The sequence below is a fragment of the Mus musculus genome, chromosome 3, assembly GCF_000001635.26.
Source record: "Mus musculus strain C57BL/6J chromosome 3, GRCm38.p6 C57BL/6J".
Classification (NCBI taxonomy): Eukaryota; Metazoa; Chordata; class Mammalia; order Rodentia; family Muridae; genus Mus; species Mus musculus.
In genome coordinates this window covers 152,388,236-152,402,947 of record NC_000069.6, presented here as the reverse complement: position 1 = coordinate 152,402,947, position 14,712 = coordinate 152,388,236, and the positions used below count along the sequence as shown (strand labels likewise).

The 14,712-nt window shown below is 44.6% G+C and overlaps 2 protein-coding genes across 25 annotated transcripts in view; both read right to left on the bottom strand.

Annotated features, from left to right (window-relative positions):
• The window catches only part of Zzz3 (zinc finger, ZZ domain containing 3), a 67,354-nt gene extending 59,879 nt beyond the window's left edge, over nt 1-7,475 (bottom strand). For 5 of the 19 annotated variants that reach the window (XR_867209.3, XM_006500852.4, XM_011239984.3 and 2 more), the window contains exon 1: nt 6,810-6,966. The gene's annotated coding sequence lies outside the window, so the exon portion shown is untranslated. Of the gene's footprint in view, nt 1-5,747; nt 6,127-6,186; nt 6,582-6,809; nt 6,967-7,364 lie in introns of those variants that run through there. The other 14 variants (NM_001080755.2, NM_001355673.1, XM_006500848.4 and 11 more) reach the window with 12 other exon arrangements.
• Nucleotides 7,476-9,330: 1,855 nt separating this feature from the next.
• Usp33 (ubiquitin specific peptidase 33) overlaps nt 9,331-14,712 on the bottom strand; it is a 47,434-nt gene continuing 42,052 nt past the window's right edge. For 3 of the 6 annotated variants that reach the window (NM_133247.3, NM_001252486.1, XM_030252443.1), the window contains 3 exons: nt 13,105-13,207; nt 11,230-11,298; nt 9,331-10,739 (listed from right to left, as the gene is read on the bottom strand). In NM_133247.3, coding sequence (NP_573510.2) covers nt 10,582-10,739; nt 11,230-11,298; nt 13,105-13,207 — 330 coding nt within the window. In that variant the 3' untranslated portion in view covers nt 9,331-10,581. The remainder of the gene's footprint in view (nt 10,740-11,229; nt 11,299-13,104; nt 13,208-14,712) is intronic. The other 3 variants (XM_030252444.1, NM_001355666.1, NM_001076676.2) reach the window with 2 other exon arrangements.

The window sequence follows — 14,712 nt, the reverse complement described above, 5'->3', positions numbered from 1 at the left end:
AGTAGCTTCGGAATTCCAAGAATGTAAAGCAAGCTATCCAATGAAGAGGCACTAACTAGTCTGTCAGGAATGCACTAACTAGTCAGGAATGCACTAACTAGTCAGGAATGCACTAACTAGTCAGGAATGCTGAACTCAAACCTTCAACACAAAATGAAGTTGGAGTAGCTGAGGTACTGCTGTAAGGTGTTAATGACCAAACTAAAACTGTTCGGCTTACTTAAACGACAATAAAACAAGTATATTCTACCAGTGCAATGCAGCTTTTCTTTGGCTGCTCCCATACTTCTTGACAACTGCAACATTTGTGAGAACTATCTGAGTTAGTGTTGAGATCCCTCTACTTCCTCAGGCCACAAAACGAAGTGGAGAGAAAACAGATGATTCTCACAATGTTGAGTAAAAAAGCTAAACACAACAAAGCCCATGTTGCAAGATCCTATGCTAGAAGCAAACAGGCTATCACATGTCCTGGGTTCCCTGGGGAAGGATGAGTAATAGCTAGGAGGGGGATGGGCTTCTCAGTCTATGCAAAGCCACTCTGCTGTGCGCGTGGGAAACCTCTATGCTTAGGACACTTAACTGTATTTACAAGTTTAAAAAAATCATGGCAAAGACAAAACAAAATTTCTCCCAAAGCAAAGAAACATTACTGTAAAAACAACACAAGTTTATATTTGGTGGGAATAGTTCAAGTGAAGAACTCTAAGTGCATTAAATGCATGGGGGCGGGGCGGGGGCGGGGGGTTGGGAGGAGACTACATGGTAGAGCACTGACCTAGCATGTGGGAGGCCTGGTGGGTGGGAAGATGATAGGTCTGGAGTAAAGCTTAGAGTCAGTACAGGAAAGTATTACAGGTCTAAGTGTGGAAGCACAGGCTCCTAATCCTAGCACTTACGGAGAGGATGAAGGAGGTTCAAGAATTTAAGACCAACCTTATAGGGTTCTGAAGCAAGTTCAAGGCCAGCCTAGAATACAGGAGACACTGTCTGGACAGAGTAAGGGACAGTGTGCATGCATGTGTTGGAGATGGAATGAATATAAAAAGAAATAAAATGACTGTTCCTAGGCATGGTGGAGAAGAAAATTTATATATATATATATATATTCAGGCTGAGACATCTGGGAGCATCCAGACTGAACATAACCCTGAGCTGGGCCAGCGAGGAGTTGGGGGTGGGGGGCAGGAGACAGACGACCAGGAGAACAAGAGGGTAAAGGGTATACAAAAGGATGGGTAACCAAAATGACTAGGTTCATCAGGAAGGGCAGCTGAAGGTGGAAGGGCTGAAGAAGTTTAGGGTATGGGGCAGGGTATGAGGATGGCCACACTCTGTGACCTGTAGGGACAGGAGGCTGATGAAAGAACATGAAGGACAAAGTTGGCTTTAATGTGTTAAATAGGCACCTCAGCTTGCCATTTGTACTGGGTTTCTGAGACCTAACAGGGAGGTAATCACAAAGTTCTTAAAGAATTTAAGAAATAAAATAATTTCACACAACACAGATCTTTTCTAAGAAAATAATCTTGACAATACAGCCATGTAAATGAACCCAAAGAATAATCTCTTCATTTATGAAATTCATAAACTTGATTTCTAACTGCTAAGTTAGAAGAAAATCAAACTTAGGCTAGGGAATTTAGCTGAATGCTAGGTACAGCACTAGGGTGTACAAGGCACAAAGGTTGACCCTAAGCACAAAAAGAAAAGGAAGGGGAGGAGGGAAAAAGAAAGAGTGTAACAGGGTCTATTTATTGAACTTCTAATCAACTAGAAGACAACTAGATGGGCCATCAAGTCTGACAATCTGAATTCAATCTGAAACCCACCTGGTAGAATAGCCAACTGCCCTGAAACCGTCAAGTTAGGGCGATTTCTCCATAACAAGACCTCTCTCTCATGAAGCGCTGCATGGGAGTACTCAGGTTACCAATGACTTTGAAGACAGAAAATCTCTATTATGTTACCAATGACTTGAGTTCACTTTGCTCAATAAATGTTAGATGAGGAAATGTAGTGTTTAAAAACACTAAGCTTAAAAAAGAAAAGACACAAAGAAACCTCATCTGGAAAAGCCAAAATAAAACAAGACATAGTGGGACACACCAATAGACCCATCTCTTGGGTGGTGGAGGAAAAAGAGCTCTAGGCCAGCCTCCTGTGGAAGCTCTGCCTCAAAACACAAGAGGGCAGGAAGAGGTAAAAACTGAATTACAGTGCAGTAGGGTGCTTCCCTAGCCTGCCTGAGGTCCTAGGTCCAATCCCCAGTGTTGCACGAAGCGGGAGGAGCAGGACTAAGTAACCAGCTTGACCTGTCCTGCAACAGTGCGGTCCGCAGGGAAAGGTACAGAACTCACTTATCCGACAGGATAGAAATCATTATACAATACTACAGGAAGGAGGCAGAAAACAACAGAAAGGTAAGAAGTGCAGTGTCAAACAAAAATGTCAAGTCCAGACAGCCAGTTTCAAAACCCAGACACACCTTTGGGACTTTGCAATGCAGACTGATACACATATACTTTTTTCTAGTATGACAGTGGTTACTGAAGTGAGCCAATTCAAGTCAGGTTAGATTCTATTAAAGGCAGGTTTATTGGGAAGCTGCTCTCAGGCAGAGTTCACTGGCCCCAAGGACTGAGGCCAGGGAACTCGCCATAGGGAAAATGGGACAGGAAGAGAGAAAGACAGAAAGGGTGCACCCACAGAGAGAAGAGGAATACCACAAAGTCTAGATGATATAGAGGAGAGCCTGGGGGAAGGCAGGTAGGGGCTGAGGGACACTGGGAGGATTTGGAGGCCAAGTCAGCTTTGCTATGTAAAATATGCACCTCAGTCCCCTGTCTAGGGGTCTGGAACCAAACAGTTACCAGAGTTTTAATTACAGAAAATTATATAAAAATGTATCACAATTATACTAAATGCTGCCCAAAACATCCTAACACTCAACTGTTACTTATAGTTTAACCCCAAACGGAACTTTTACTTGAAATCAGTTTTCTTCTTAAAGCCCCTGCAACAGCTTTTCATCATGTACTTTACTATAAAATGTACGAACAATTCAATGCAAGACACTTTTTTCCTCTTCCTTGATTCTTTTCTCAACCTCAAAGTAAATTACTTGTAAAAGACTGGTAATCTACAAAACTCACCACCAAAAACAGTTTGTAGAACAAAGTTCTTTTGTTTTTGAGGACTGGTTTCTCTGCGTAGCTGCCCTTGAACTCTATCAGTAGACTAGGTTGGCCTCATATGCAGACTCACCGGACTCCCAAGTGCTGGGTTTAAAGTCCTGCACCACCACGTCCACAGGAGATTCTCTAACCCATACAACAAACCAATCATTATTATGCAAAATTTAGGTGGATAGCTTTGCAGAAACCATTGCAAAAGTGTGACTTCCATTGCTGACTTTTGTTTTTCTCCTCTATGTATGTGACCTTGGGTTTCACTCATCACCCAGGATGGCTTTGAACTCACTATGTAGTCATTAAAGCTGTTTAGTCTAAAACTCAGTAATGCTCCTTCCTCACTCTGCATGCTGGGTGTAAAAGCATAAGCCACCATATCCAGCTCCACAGATTATGAAGGAATCCACAGAATGTCACTCACCTGCTGACCTGCAGTACAAGTGTATCTAGTGTCATCTGAAGGTGACCTATACAGCAGTCTAAGAGACATTTAGGAATTGGGTATCGTACACTCTGTATTCACAACCTTTAAAGTCAGAGGTGGAAATATTGCCAGGAGTTCAAAGCCAGTACAGTCTGCATATAGACAGCAGCCTAGCCAGGGCTATACAGTAAGAGCCTGTCCCAAAACAAATAGCCCCTCTCCCAAAAGAACAACTAACTTGTCTCTCCTACTCTTTCCTAACTGGTCAATTCAAGGTCAATGGACTTGCCTACCCTGGCCTCTCTGCATCCCTAACTTGTATAGCTCCACTGTCAGCCTATTTTCCTTTCATCTTCTCCACATTATAACTCAACATGTCTGTCCTCAATCTTCCTACCTGCACAGACTAATTTAAAAAACAAACAAGGCCGGGCGGTGGTGGCACACGCCTTTAATCCCAGCACTCGGGAGGCAGAGGCAGGCAGATTTCTGAGTTCGAGGCCAGCCTGGTCTACAGAGTGAGTTCCAGGACAGCCAGGGCTGCTAAGAGAAAAGACCACTGGAGTCATGTACAATTACTTTTTACTGCACCCTGTCTAGTAAAGAGAGAAATGGTGACTGCCGGCTGCCTCTCAAGTCTAGAGGACTAGAGGAACTAAGTTCCAGCGCAGCATGAGCTACATTGCCTGGCTTTTTGAATTTTTAAATAGAATTCTACCACTGCTATGTTTTTTCAGAGGAGTAATGACAAAAATGACACTTAGTGCTCCTAATGTAAGCAGATGTTTGTATTAACTACTGGTGTCTATCGTTCTAGTGATTGGATTAAACTACTACTCTGAGGGGCTAGAAGAGACACCTCAGCAGCTAAGAGCACTTGCTGCTGATCCTCTGGTTCCAAGCACCCACATAGCAGCGCACAACCACCGCCTGTAACTCCAGGGACTGTTGACAATCCTTTTCTGACCCTCAAGGCCTCCTTGACCACAACACTAGGGCACATACACATAAAATAAGCATCTTTTTAAAACTCAGGGTCAAAATTTTAAAAGAACTAACATCCATAGGCATGTTTTTGGTTTAGAATGCATAATTGGTACTTACATAAGCATTAAAAATTATAAAGCTGATGTTTCCTTAAATCTTTGTTTTAAAAGAACTTTCTGTGTGCAAAGCTACCAGCACCCTAGAACATTTCCACTGCAAAAACAAACAAAAGCTCTATTATTGGAGCTATTAGATACTTTCACCAAGTTATCTACACTTGAGTCCTGACAACAGATCTAACACTATATAATTTTATCTAGTGGATAATTTGCTGCTTGTAAATGCTATGAAAGTTTATTACCAAATCAGCCCTCCAACTTAGCCCTGACAACTTAGGACAAAGCACGGACCACAAAATGATCAGGTTCAGGGTAGAAAACTGAGAAGTTTGTAAAACAGAATAAAGAGCATTTTACTCTCCCTTTCTGTAGGTAGTAAGTACACTTTTGTAGTTTCAAAGAGACAGACAGTGGTTAAGAGTGCTTGCTGCTCTGTCTTGCGGTCCAAAGTTCAGACCCCTTACTCTGAACAGTTTAGAAAGTCCTGTAATACTGATCCTGGGGATCAGACACCCTCTTCTGGCTTCCAGAGAGCTGAGCACATACAATATCCAAGATACACAGGCACATAATAAGTAAATGATAAAAAATTTAAAATGGTATGTGCTGGCTGTGATAACAAATGCCATGAATCCGGGCCCACCTAGTCAGTTTTAGAGTATCCGGGGATACAGATAGTATGCCTGTCTCAGAGCGAGGGGTGGGGCGGACAGGATAACTATGAATGAATTATCTATCTAGTTTCCCGATTGTGTAGCTTCCATACTTTTGAATACAAAGAAATGAAAACAAATATGGTAAACTGACTTGTGAGTGGCTGTTCTAAGTAGAAAAAAGTGATTGACTCATGAAGACACTTATGACCGACCTCAAATTTAAGAAGTAGCGGGATTTTTCGTTAAAACAAACCCACTACTATTTTCTGCAAAACAAAACCGGCACCCCAGAATACCAAAAATGGTAGCCCCAATCCCTACCGACGTGAGTTTATCAGCATGTACAGAACAAGGATTGTATTCTGACCTCGGGTACTGTCAGGGGTGAGGGGGCCTCCCAAACACTGCCAAAAGTTACTGTCAGCAGCCAGGGTGACGAGGAGAACTTCCCAATAGACAAGTGGGTGGCTAAATGACGCCCGGACACGAGAGATGCTATGCGTTCTGTTGGGAGACTGGGGGAAGATTCTGCAGCCACAGGCGACAGGAAAGTGGAGCTGTCTGCAGAGAGGGTAACTGGGCAGAGGGGGCGGCGGCGGGCGGGGCGGGCTGGCAGCGGCCTCCGGGCCGGCGAGCGAGCGCCGGGCAGCGGCCGGCGGGGAGGTCTCCGCAGGTGGCGGGCGCCCGGGGGCGGGAGGAGCGCGGCGCGCGACAGCCGCTCTGCACCGCCGCAGGCGACGGCGAGGCGCGCGCACGAAGGCTCCCGGCGCCCGGGCGCGCGCCCCGGCCCCTCCCCGACAACTTGCCTGCAGGAAAAGAGTTACTGGTCCCAGGGCCCCGAGAACCCGGGGCTCCGCCATCCAGCGCAACCGCTCTGCCAACCAGGTCCCGCGAGAGTCCGGAGATCTCGCGATACCGACCCGCTGGCATCTCGCGGGCGGGCGTGCGCTGGAGCCAACATGGCGGCGTGGGGGAAGCTAATCACTACTTCGGGACTTTGAACGTGTGGTTCGTCCTCGCACTGGGAGGCCGCGGGCAAACGGGAGGAGAGGCAAGCCTTCCCCGCCCTGGATTCCTCCTCTGAGTCGTCTGAGGGGAGAAGGAAAGGCGGGACGCCAAACTCAGCCCTCTGCCGCCCTCCGGACGCCACGGAGGACCGCGCTAGCCCTCAGCCGGCCTGGCCTCCGGTCACGTGGCCGTCACGTGAGCCCCGCGCGCGCGCCCGGCGCCTCCGCAGGCCTCCCCGCCCCCTCAGCCGCGAACGCGCGCGCCCGGCCCACGTGGGGGCGCCGCCGCCGCCGCCGCCTCGGCCACCCCCTCCCGGCGCTCGCTCGCTCTGAAGGGCTCCGGCCCCGCGCGCGCCTTTCCCTCCGCGCTCCGCTCCCGCCCCTGCGCCGGCCCCGCCACGCGCCCCGGGGATCCCGCTTACCTCTCGCGTGGGGCGGGCCGCTCCGGGAGGCGCCGCCCGCGTGGCCGCCGTCGGCCGCCGCACTGGCTCCAGCGCCCTCCGCCGCAGGAAGCGCCACAGCGGCGCCGCGGCGCTTCCAGGTGGGTCCCCGCCTCCCGCTCCTCCACTTCCCGCAGCAGCGGCGGCTCCTTCCGGTCCCCTCCTTCCTCGGCTCTGAGACGCTGGGAGCCGGGCGCTCGGCGCGCCACCTACTGGTGGCCGCGGCCGCTGCAGCGATCCCGACCCGGCCGGCCGGCGGGCGGGAGGATTCACCGGCCCAGCCCGCTGCGTGCTGTGATCCGCTCTACCTTCCCGGAGAGGCTCCCCGCCCGCGTCCCGACCTTGCCTGGCCCCGCGGCGCTTTCCGCACGACGCCCCGGACTGCCGCGCCAGCCGCCGCCCGCTCAGTACGCAGGCGCCCACCTCTCCAGCCTTTGCTCACCTCCCTCCCTAGGGCAGGACTCTTCCCCAGCTCCACCGCGACTCGTCGGCAGTCCCACCAGAGTACACCTTCTCCACCGCTTTTATTTTCCGTACCTTTAAACAGCACTACCCGCCAAGAATGAAGTCTCTTTAAAGGCAGGGCGTCTTTTCTCTTAGCTTTTGCCCACAGTTGTGTCCAGCACCAAGTATGGCTCAACCCATAGTGAAAACTGGTTATTTATGTAGCTCAGCGTGTGCTTACCGGAACTACGTGAAGCTCTGAGTTCAATCCATAACACCGCCCTTTCAAATATACAGTATTAGCAGTGCAGCAAAGTAATGCCCGCCTTCAGTTACAGGGATAAGTATTTCCTCTGGGTTGATAGCACCATAGGCCACCACTTCTGAGCTGTGGGGACGCTCATGCAACCCTTTGGCTATTAGATTGTGTTCCAAAAAATACCAAGTCCACTGGTAGAATCCATTAACTGGGGCTCTTCGCAACTGTGCAGTATGGCTTCAGTGCCTTTCTTTGTTTTCCTTAGCTGGAGCAGTTTTGTTTTTCCAAGGAAGTGGGTAAGTGTGGTTTCTTTTCAATTGCTCGTAAGTTATTAGATCATAGAAGTGGACTTGTATTTGGTTGTCTCCAATTCAACTCAGAGTAATATCTGCTCCAAAATAAAGAATACCAATTATAGTTATACTGACTATCACACCTGCCATCTTGTGTCTTAGAGACACTGCTCTCCATTGCCTTAATTTTCCTAGTAGTGGGGTCTATAAGGCCTCACCACAGCACACCCTCCCATGGTTTTTATTGAACTGTGTTGGACTTGCAATAGGCAGAGATATAAAAATAACACGATTTCCCAGCCAGGCAATATGCTACCTGCATAGGCTAGCTACTATTGGGATGGTCAGAATTTATCTGCTGCTGGGAGCATTGTCTAGCCACACACACACACACACACACACACACACACGCACGCACGCACGCACGCACGCACGCACGCGCGCGCCATTATTGGACTGTCATCCGTTTCCAAGAGAACGATGGTTGTAACGATAAAGGTCCCCACAGGTTTACTTTCCCTTTCTCTTCCGTGGGAATGGTACCACCGCACTAATACGCAAACGTTTTGTTTTGTTGGTTTTTCGAGAGAGGGTTTCTCTGTGTAGCCCATGCTGGCCTGGAACTCACTTTGTAGACCAGGCTGGCCTCAAAATCAAAAATCTGCCTGCCTCTGCCTCCCGAGTGCTGGGAGTAAAGGCGTGCACCACCACCACCCGGCACTAATATGTAAACATAAGAGAGAAACCCAACCCATGGCCTTGCTAACATTTGTTGGCAAAACAGGCATTGCGATTTGAAGCTTGTTTTCGCTGAGGCAAGCTTCTATAGTCAAGGCTGATCTACAATACTCTCCCTGCCCTTCCCTCCATCCGTGTGTGTGTGTGTGTGTGTGTGTGTGTGTGTGTATACATCCTAGAACTCTTCATTTCCTGCCTCTGCCTCACAGTACTGGAATTATAGGCTACGAAGCAAGTTTGAGGCCAGCCTGAGTCACATGAAGTTTTGAAGAGAAAGAGTTAAGAGAGAACACTCCACTGAGCTATAAGCACTCCTACTCACAGGTTGAAAAACACTTGAATAAGTCTCTTAGAAGGAATGTTAGCGTTGAAGTATATATATCTCAGTGATAAAAAGCATTGTGGTTGTTAGCTTTGATCCTTATAACAAAATAAGAAAAGCAAGGGACAGATTTATTTTGCTCAAGTTTTAGCCCATGGTCAACTGACTCCATTGCTTTTAGACCTGTAACAAGGCAGAACATGATGGCAGAAAAAAGCTGTTCAGCCTCAGGGAGCAACTAGGAGGCACAAAGATACGCAGGTCAGGGACAAGATGCAGCCTGTGGATGAGGCTGACATCCTCAGGTGCAGCCACCTCACAACACCCCCAGGTGGTGGTGTTTCGACACAGGATATATTTCATATCCAAACTAAAGTAAGATAGTGTTCAGCATGTGTAACATCCGACATCAGGATGAGTGAGGGTGCTAGAGTTAGAAAATCACCATTTTTAAATGCACAGTTGATAAGTTTTATTTATAGTTAGCTGTTGTTTTGGGACGGTCTTGTTCTACAGCCCACAAACTTAGGTTCCTCCAGCCAAGCCTACCAGGTACTGGGAGACAGATGCCAACCACCATGCTGCCATTCTGAAACAGTTTAATAAACGTTATTATAGCAAATAACTTCCTAGCTTATGCTTTCAAATAAGATATAATGAAAGGCATTAATACTAACAGACTTTACACCTTTTTTAAAAAGTCTATCAAATAAATTCAACATTCAGTTTATACATTTTAGAATTATTTTTATTGAATGAGTTTTAACAACATTGCAAAGTCACCATGAATGCTGTCCCTCAGTCACCTGCATGTTTGTAGTTGCATATAGTTGAGCTTTTGACATCACATGATCAAGCAAACAGCAGTGAATACTCTATTATTCAAAAAGACTTTATGCATTTCATTAAAAAATCATTTTGCAAGTGGTTTCAGCTTTATCAACAATCTCATTTGACACATTCCATACTTCATGCTCTCAAAATAGAAGTGGCCTAAAACTAAGGGGTATTTTCTTGTTACTAACATTAATGAATACCATTCAGGTCTACAGAACTAAAGTTTAACATTTTACATTATAAGCAGCAATAATTTACTGATATCTGGTAACAAATTCCACTAAAAATGAATACATCCCGTTACATTCAAAAAAGACATTTTGTAAATTGTAATATGCAGTTTTATATGCTGCAGTGCAAAAGCAGTAACACCCACCCACCTGATGTTTCCTGAGCGTTAGGAAATTAACAATGTGCTGACCACCACTCTCGGATTTAACATAGGTTCATTACTATGCAAATTCATGTCAAAATATACAATTAAATTAGCTTTTTGGAGAAATGAAAAAGCTTAGCCAGTTATGATTGGTTAGAGTAATAAGAACATTATCGAAGCCAAAGTATTTACAGTGCTACAAAGGGTTTGCTGGATCTGCCTGTAGAACAAAGGTCAGAGAACCTAGTTACCAACTGTCCCTTTTCTTTCAAAACAGTACACTGAAAGATATTCTGGTAAGCTACTTAGCATTAAATATACCAACTTATATAACATTTTAATATACCCTTCCATAATGCCCAGTACAAAGGAATAAATGAGAAAAAAGGATGAAAATCAAGAGAATCAACATGCTTTGCGGAATGTTTTGAATGTGTGTGCATCAAGTGAGAATAACTTCTCATTAGAGCTCTGTGTCCTCAGAACTACAAAGAGCGAGTTTCTACTTCAATCTTTTCCTCTGCTTGGAGTACATCAGGGTCAACATGAACAACTGGAGGTCGGAGGATAACTTCAGGCCCCCCACCATATATAGACTGCAGGAAATTCCATGTTTCTTCTGAAATTTGACCAGAGTCTGCTCCTAAAATTGTATGTATGCAAAAAGAATGATATTTACAAACATGAATCTTAATATAGCTTTTACAGTATATCCAACAGAGAAATCCTCTATGGAGGACTGAGAATTCTGAAACCTTCAGATTATCAGCTTGTATGCTATAAAAAACAATATGGAGACGGTTTCCAAATGTCTAGAGATCCATTTTCCAAGCTCCAACAACCCTAAAACCTTCCTAAAAATAAGAAATTTTTACCCTTTCTGTTACTGTAAGCCTGACCATTTCTGAACTAGGTAAATAAATTACATAATAGCTGGTTATTTTTTTTTTAATCAATAAGAACTCATTAACAAAAGTTTCAATATTAAAGCATGATGGTATACACCAGTAATACCAACAGTTGGGAAGAAAAGACAGAATCACAAGTTAAACCTCTCCGCTGCATTCAAGGACAGCCTAGAGGCCATGCTACCGTGTCTCAGGACAAAGCAATCCTGTGTGTCTTAAACTTACCTTGCTTGAGCATCACACTGCCACATTTAGTAACCGCAATTTTAGTGTTGTCGATTGGACCTGGGGGATCTAAGTCAAAAGGATAAAAAGATTATAACATGTCCACTTCCAAATGCAGCAAAGAACTACATGGCTTTATACCTGAAATTACGGAGAACTAACCAAATGTCATCGATTCTTAGTATCTTTTCAGCTTTGGAGATTTCATTTGACCCCAAACAACCAAGAAAGGTGAGATGTTGCTCAGCACCAAAGTATAATAGAAACAATTTATCTTTAATGATTAATTTTTTTTATTTTATGTACACTGGTGCTATTGTCTGTATATGTGATGGTATCAGATCCTCTGGAACTGGTGTTACAGTTGTGAGCGACCATGTGGGTGCTGGGAATTGAACCCAAGTCCTTTGGAAGAGCAGCCAGTACTCTTAACCAGTGAGCCAACTCTCCAGTCTTCTAGAAAAACCACTTGTTTGGGAATTGTAGATCAAAATATTTTGTTAATGCTACAGCCCTTTAATGAACAACAACTCTTTAATAAGCTTAAAAACAAAAACAAACAAACAAAAAAAAACCCTCTCAAACCATTCCAAATTTCGTTTTTAACCAAAACATTATAGAATGAAATATTAAGATAGACCTTTCTTTTAGGAGAAAAGCCATTTTTCTTTGCACATGAAAGTACAGTACTTAGTCCATTCTCAAAAGCTCCCAACAGGCATGAGGAAGAGAAATGACTAATCTTACAGAAAAATAGGCATATGGTTTTAATATCTGTGATGTTTTGTTCTGCATGATACACTGCTTAAATAACATAGTTGAGGGCAGTGGGGGAAGTAAAACAAAGTATAATACCATCTGCATCTGAAATAAATCCATCACTTTGTATGCGGACTTGAAACAAAACAAACCCACCAAAGGGATTCAAACAATATACTTTTTTTTTTTTGCAAATAACACCATATCAAGAATATATTATTTTTAACCATTATTATTATTAATAGCAATAGTAGTATTAAAGTAGATTCTCACTAACTAGTCCTGGCCGGCCTGAAAATGGCTATGCAGAAGAGGCTGACCTTGAACTCACAGAAATCTGCCTGCCTCTGCCTCCCCAGTACCAGGATTAAAGTCATGTATCATCATGCCTTTCATTCAAGTTATTATCATATATAAATATTTTTTTATTTTTATTTTTTGGTTTTTCGAGACAGGGTTTCTCTGTATAGCCCTGCTGGCTGTCCTGGAACTCACTTTGTAGACCAGGCTGGCCTCGAACTCAGAAATCCGCCTGTCTCTGCCTCCCAAGAGCTGGGATTAAAGGCGTGCACCACCACCGCCCGGCTTAAATATTTTTTTTAAAGTCCACATTGTATTGGATAAAGTGTAATTTTCCATTCCATTCTGGGAGGGGGTGGTGGTGTTGTTTTCTCTTTGTCTTGAGACAGTATCTCTGTTATAGACCAGGCTGGCCTTGGACTCAAAGAGATCCACCTGCCTGTAAAGTTCTTGAACATTAAGACTGTGTGTGGGCAAGTGTGCCAGTCAGTGCCAGTGGAGACTGGAGTGTCTGATCCTCTGGCGCTGGGGTCCCGGGTGGTAATGCTCTTGCCTGCTGTGGGGGCTGAGAACTGGAGTCAGATCCCTAAGAGCACCAAGTGCTTGCAACTGCTAAGCCATCCCATCTCCCAAAAACAAAATCTGTTCAGGTTTTTATTCTTGGCATGATTGATACAGTTTATAGCGATAAGGCCATAAACTAGAATGTGGGTTGCCTGACAGCATGGGTCTTTTATTGTTCACTGGTGTATATCCAATATTCATAAAATTAATAAACAAAAGAACTGGCTAATAAGCTTTCAGTTAGCCACTTACCTCCATCCTTACCCTTTACAAAACTCTCCCATTCTCTAAACCACTGCATGCTGATACAGTAAAAAGTAGCTGGGGAGTCCTCCTCTTGAAATGCTCTGTTGAGCTACAGAGAGGAAAAGTCAGGCACCTAATGTCTGGAACTCACAACCCTCTCCTGCAGTATCCAACAAGAACGTCTCTCATTCATCTGTGAGCTCTGAGGGGTCTGGTTAGCACTAACAGCCACACGAACTTAGCTCAGCTCTGGGATACACAGTGTTGTCTATCAATAAATGACCCTAGATTATGTCTCAAAATATACACATACCGAAGAGGAGCACAGAGGAACAGGTTAAGAGAAGATTTTTAATATACCTATGAAATATGTTTATTAAAAATCTACCACAGCCTACTTTTTAAAAAAAAGTAAAGATCAAAAAAAAAGTTACGCAAAAGAGATTCAACTAGGCCTCAAAAGAATAAAGTGTTTGAAATCTAATTACAGTAGTATTTCCTGTTGGGAAACAATGCTCATATACTAGATAAGGATAGATATACCTAAATTCAGACAGATAGTTCTTTAAAACTTAAAATGTGGGGGTGGGAGGACAAACTGCTGGGATTAAAGTTAGTTCTGTCCTTTCACTATGACATCGGGATTGAACGCAGGTGAGCCTTCTTGGCACTGGATGACACAAAACCATCTAAACAGCCCTATTTGTTTATTTTGTTTTTTTGAGACAGGGTTTCTCTGTGTAGCTCTGGCTGTCCTGGAACTCACTCTGTAGACCAGGCTGGCCTTGAACTCAGAAATCCGCCTGCCTCTGCTGGAATTAAAGGCGTGTGCCACCACACCCGGCTATTTCTTTAAATCTAATCAAAACCCTATAGCCTTGGGGAAGGAAGTCCAAATGGAACTGGAAAGATAGTGGGAAGGCTTGGGTGTGATCTAAGTTTGCATTCATAAATGAGATTAAAATAAAAGTGATCATCAGATTTGTTATTCTCTCAACAGCTTTTTTTTTACTAGGTAAGTTATTTACCATTGAACTATATCCCCAGTGCCAAAGACTTTCTTTTTTTTTTTTTTTTTTTTTTTTTTTTTTAGTTTTTCGAGACAGGGTTTTTCTCTGTGTAGTCCTGGCTATCCTGGAACTCACTCTGTAGACCAGGCTGGCCTTGAACTCAGAGATCTGCCTGCCTCTGCCTCCCAAGTGCTAGGATTAAAGGCGTACACCACCACTGCCCAGCCAAACTTTTTTTTCCCCCCCAAAAAGTTTGATTTATCTCAGACTGACCTCAAACATTTTGATCCAAGGATGACCTTAAACTTCTGATCTTCCTACCTCCCAAGTGCTAGGAATACACACATGCCAAGTTTCATGTAGTACTAGAGACTGAACCCAGTGCTTTATGCATGCTAAGTAAGCACTCCACTGCCTGAGCTACATACTAGTCCCAATGTTTTCTCTTTTTTTTTTTAAGATTTATTTATTCATTATATGTAAGTACACTGTAGCTGTCTTCAGACACTCCAGAAGAGGGAGTCAGATCCCCTTACGGATGGCTGTGAGCCACCATGTGGTTGCTGGGATTTGAACTCCGGACCTTTGGAAGAGCAGTCGGGTG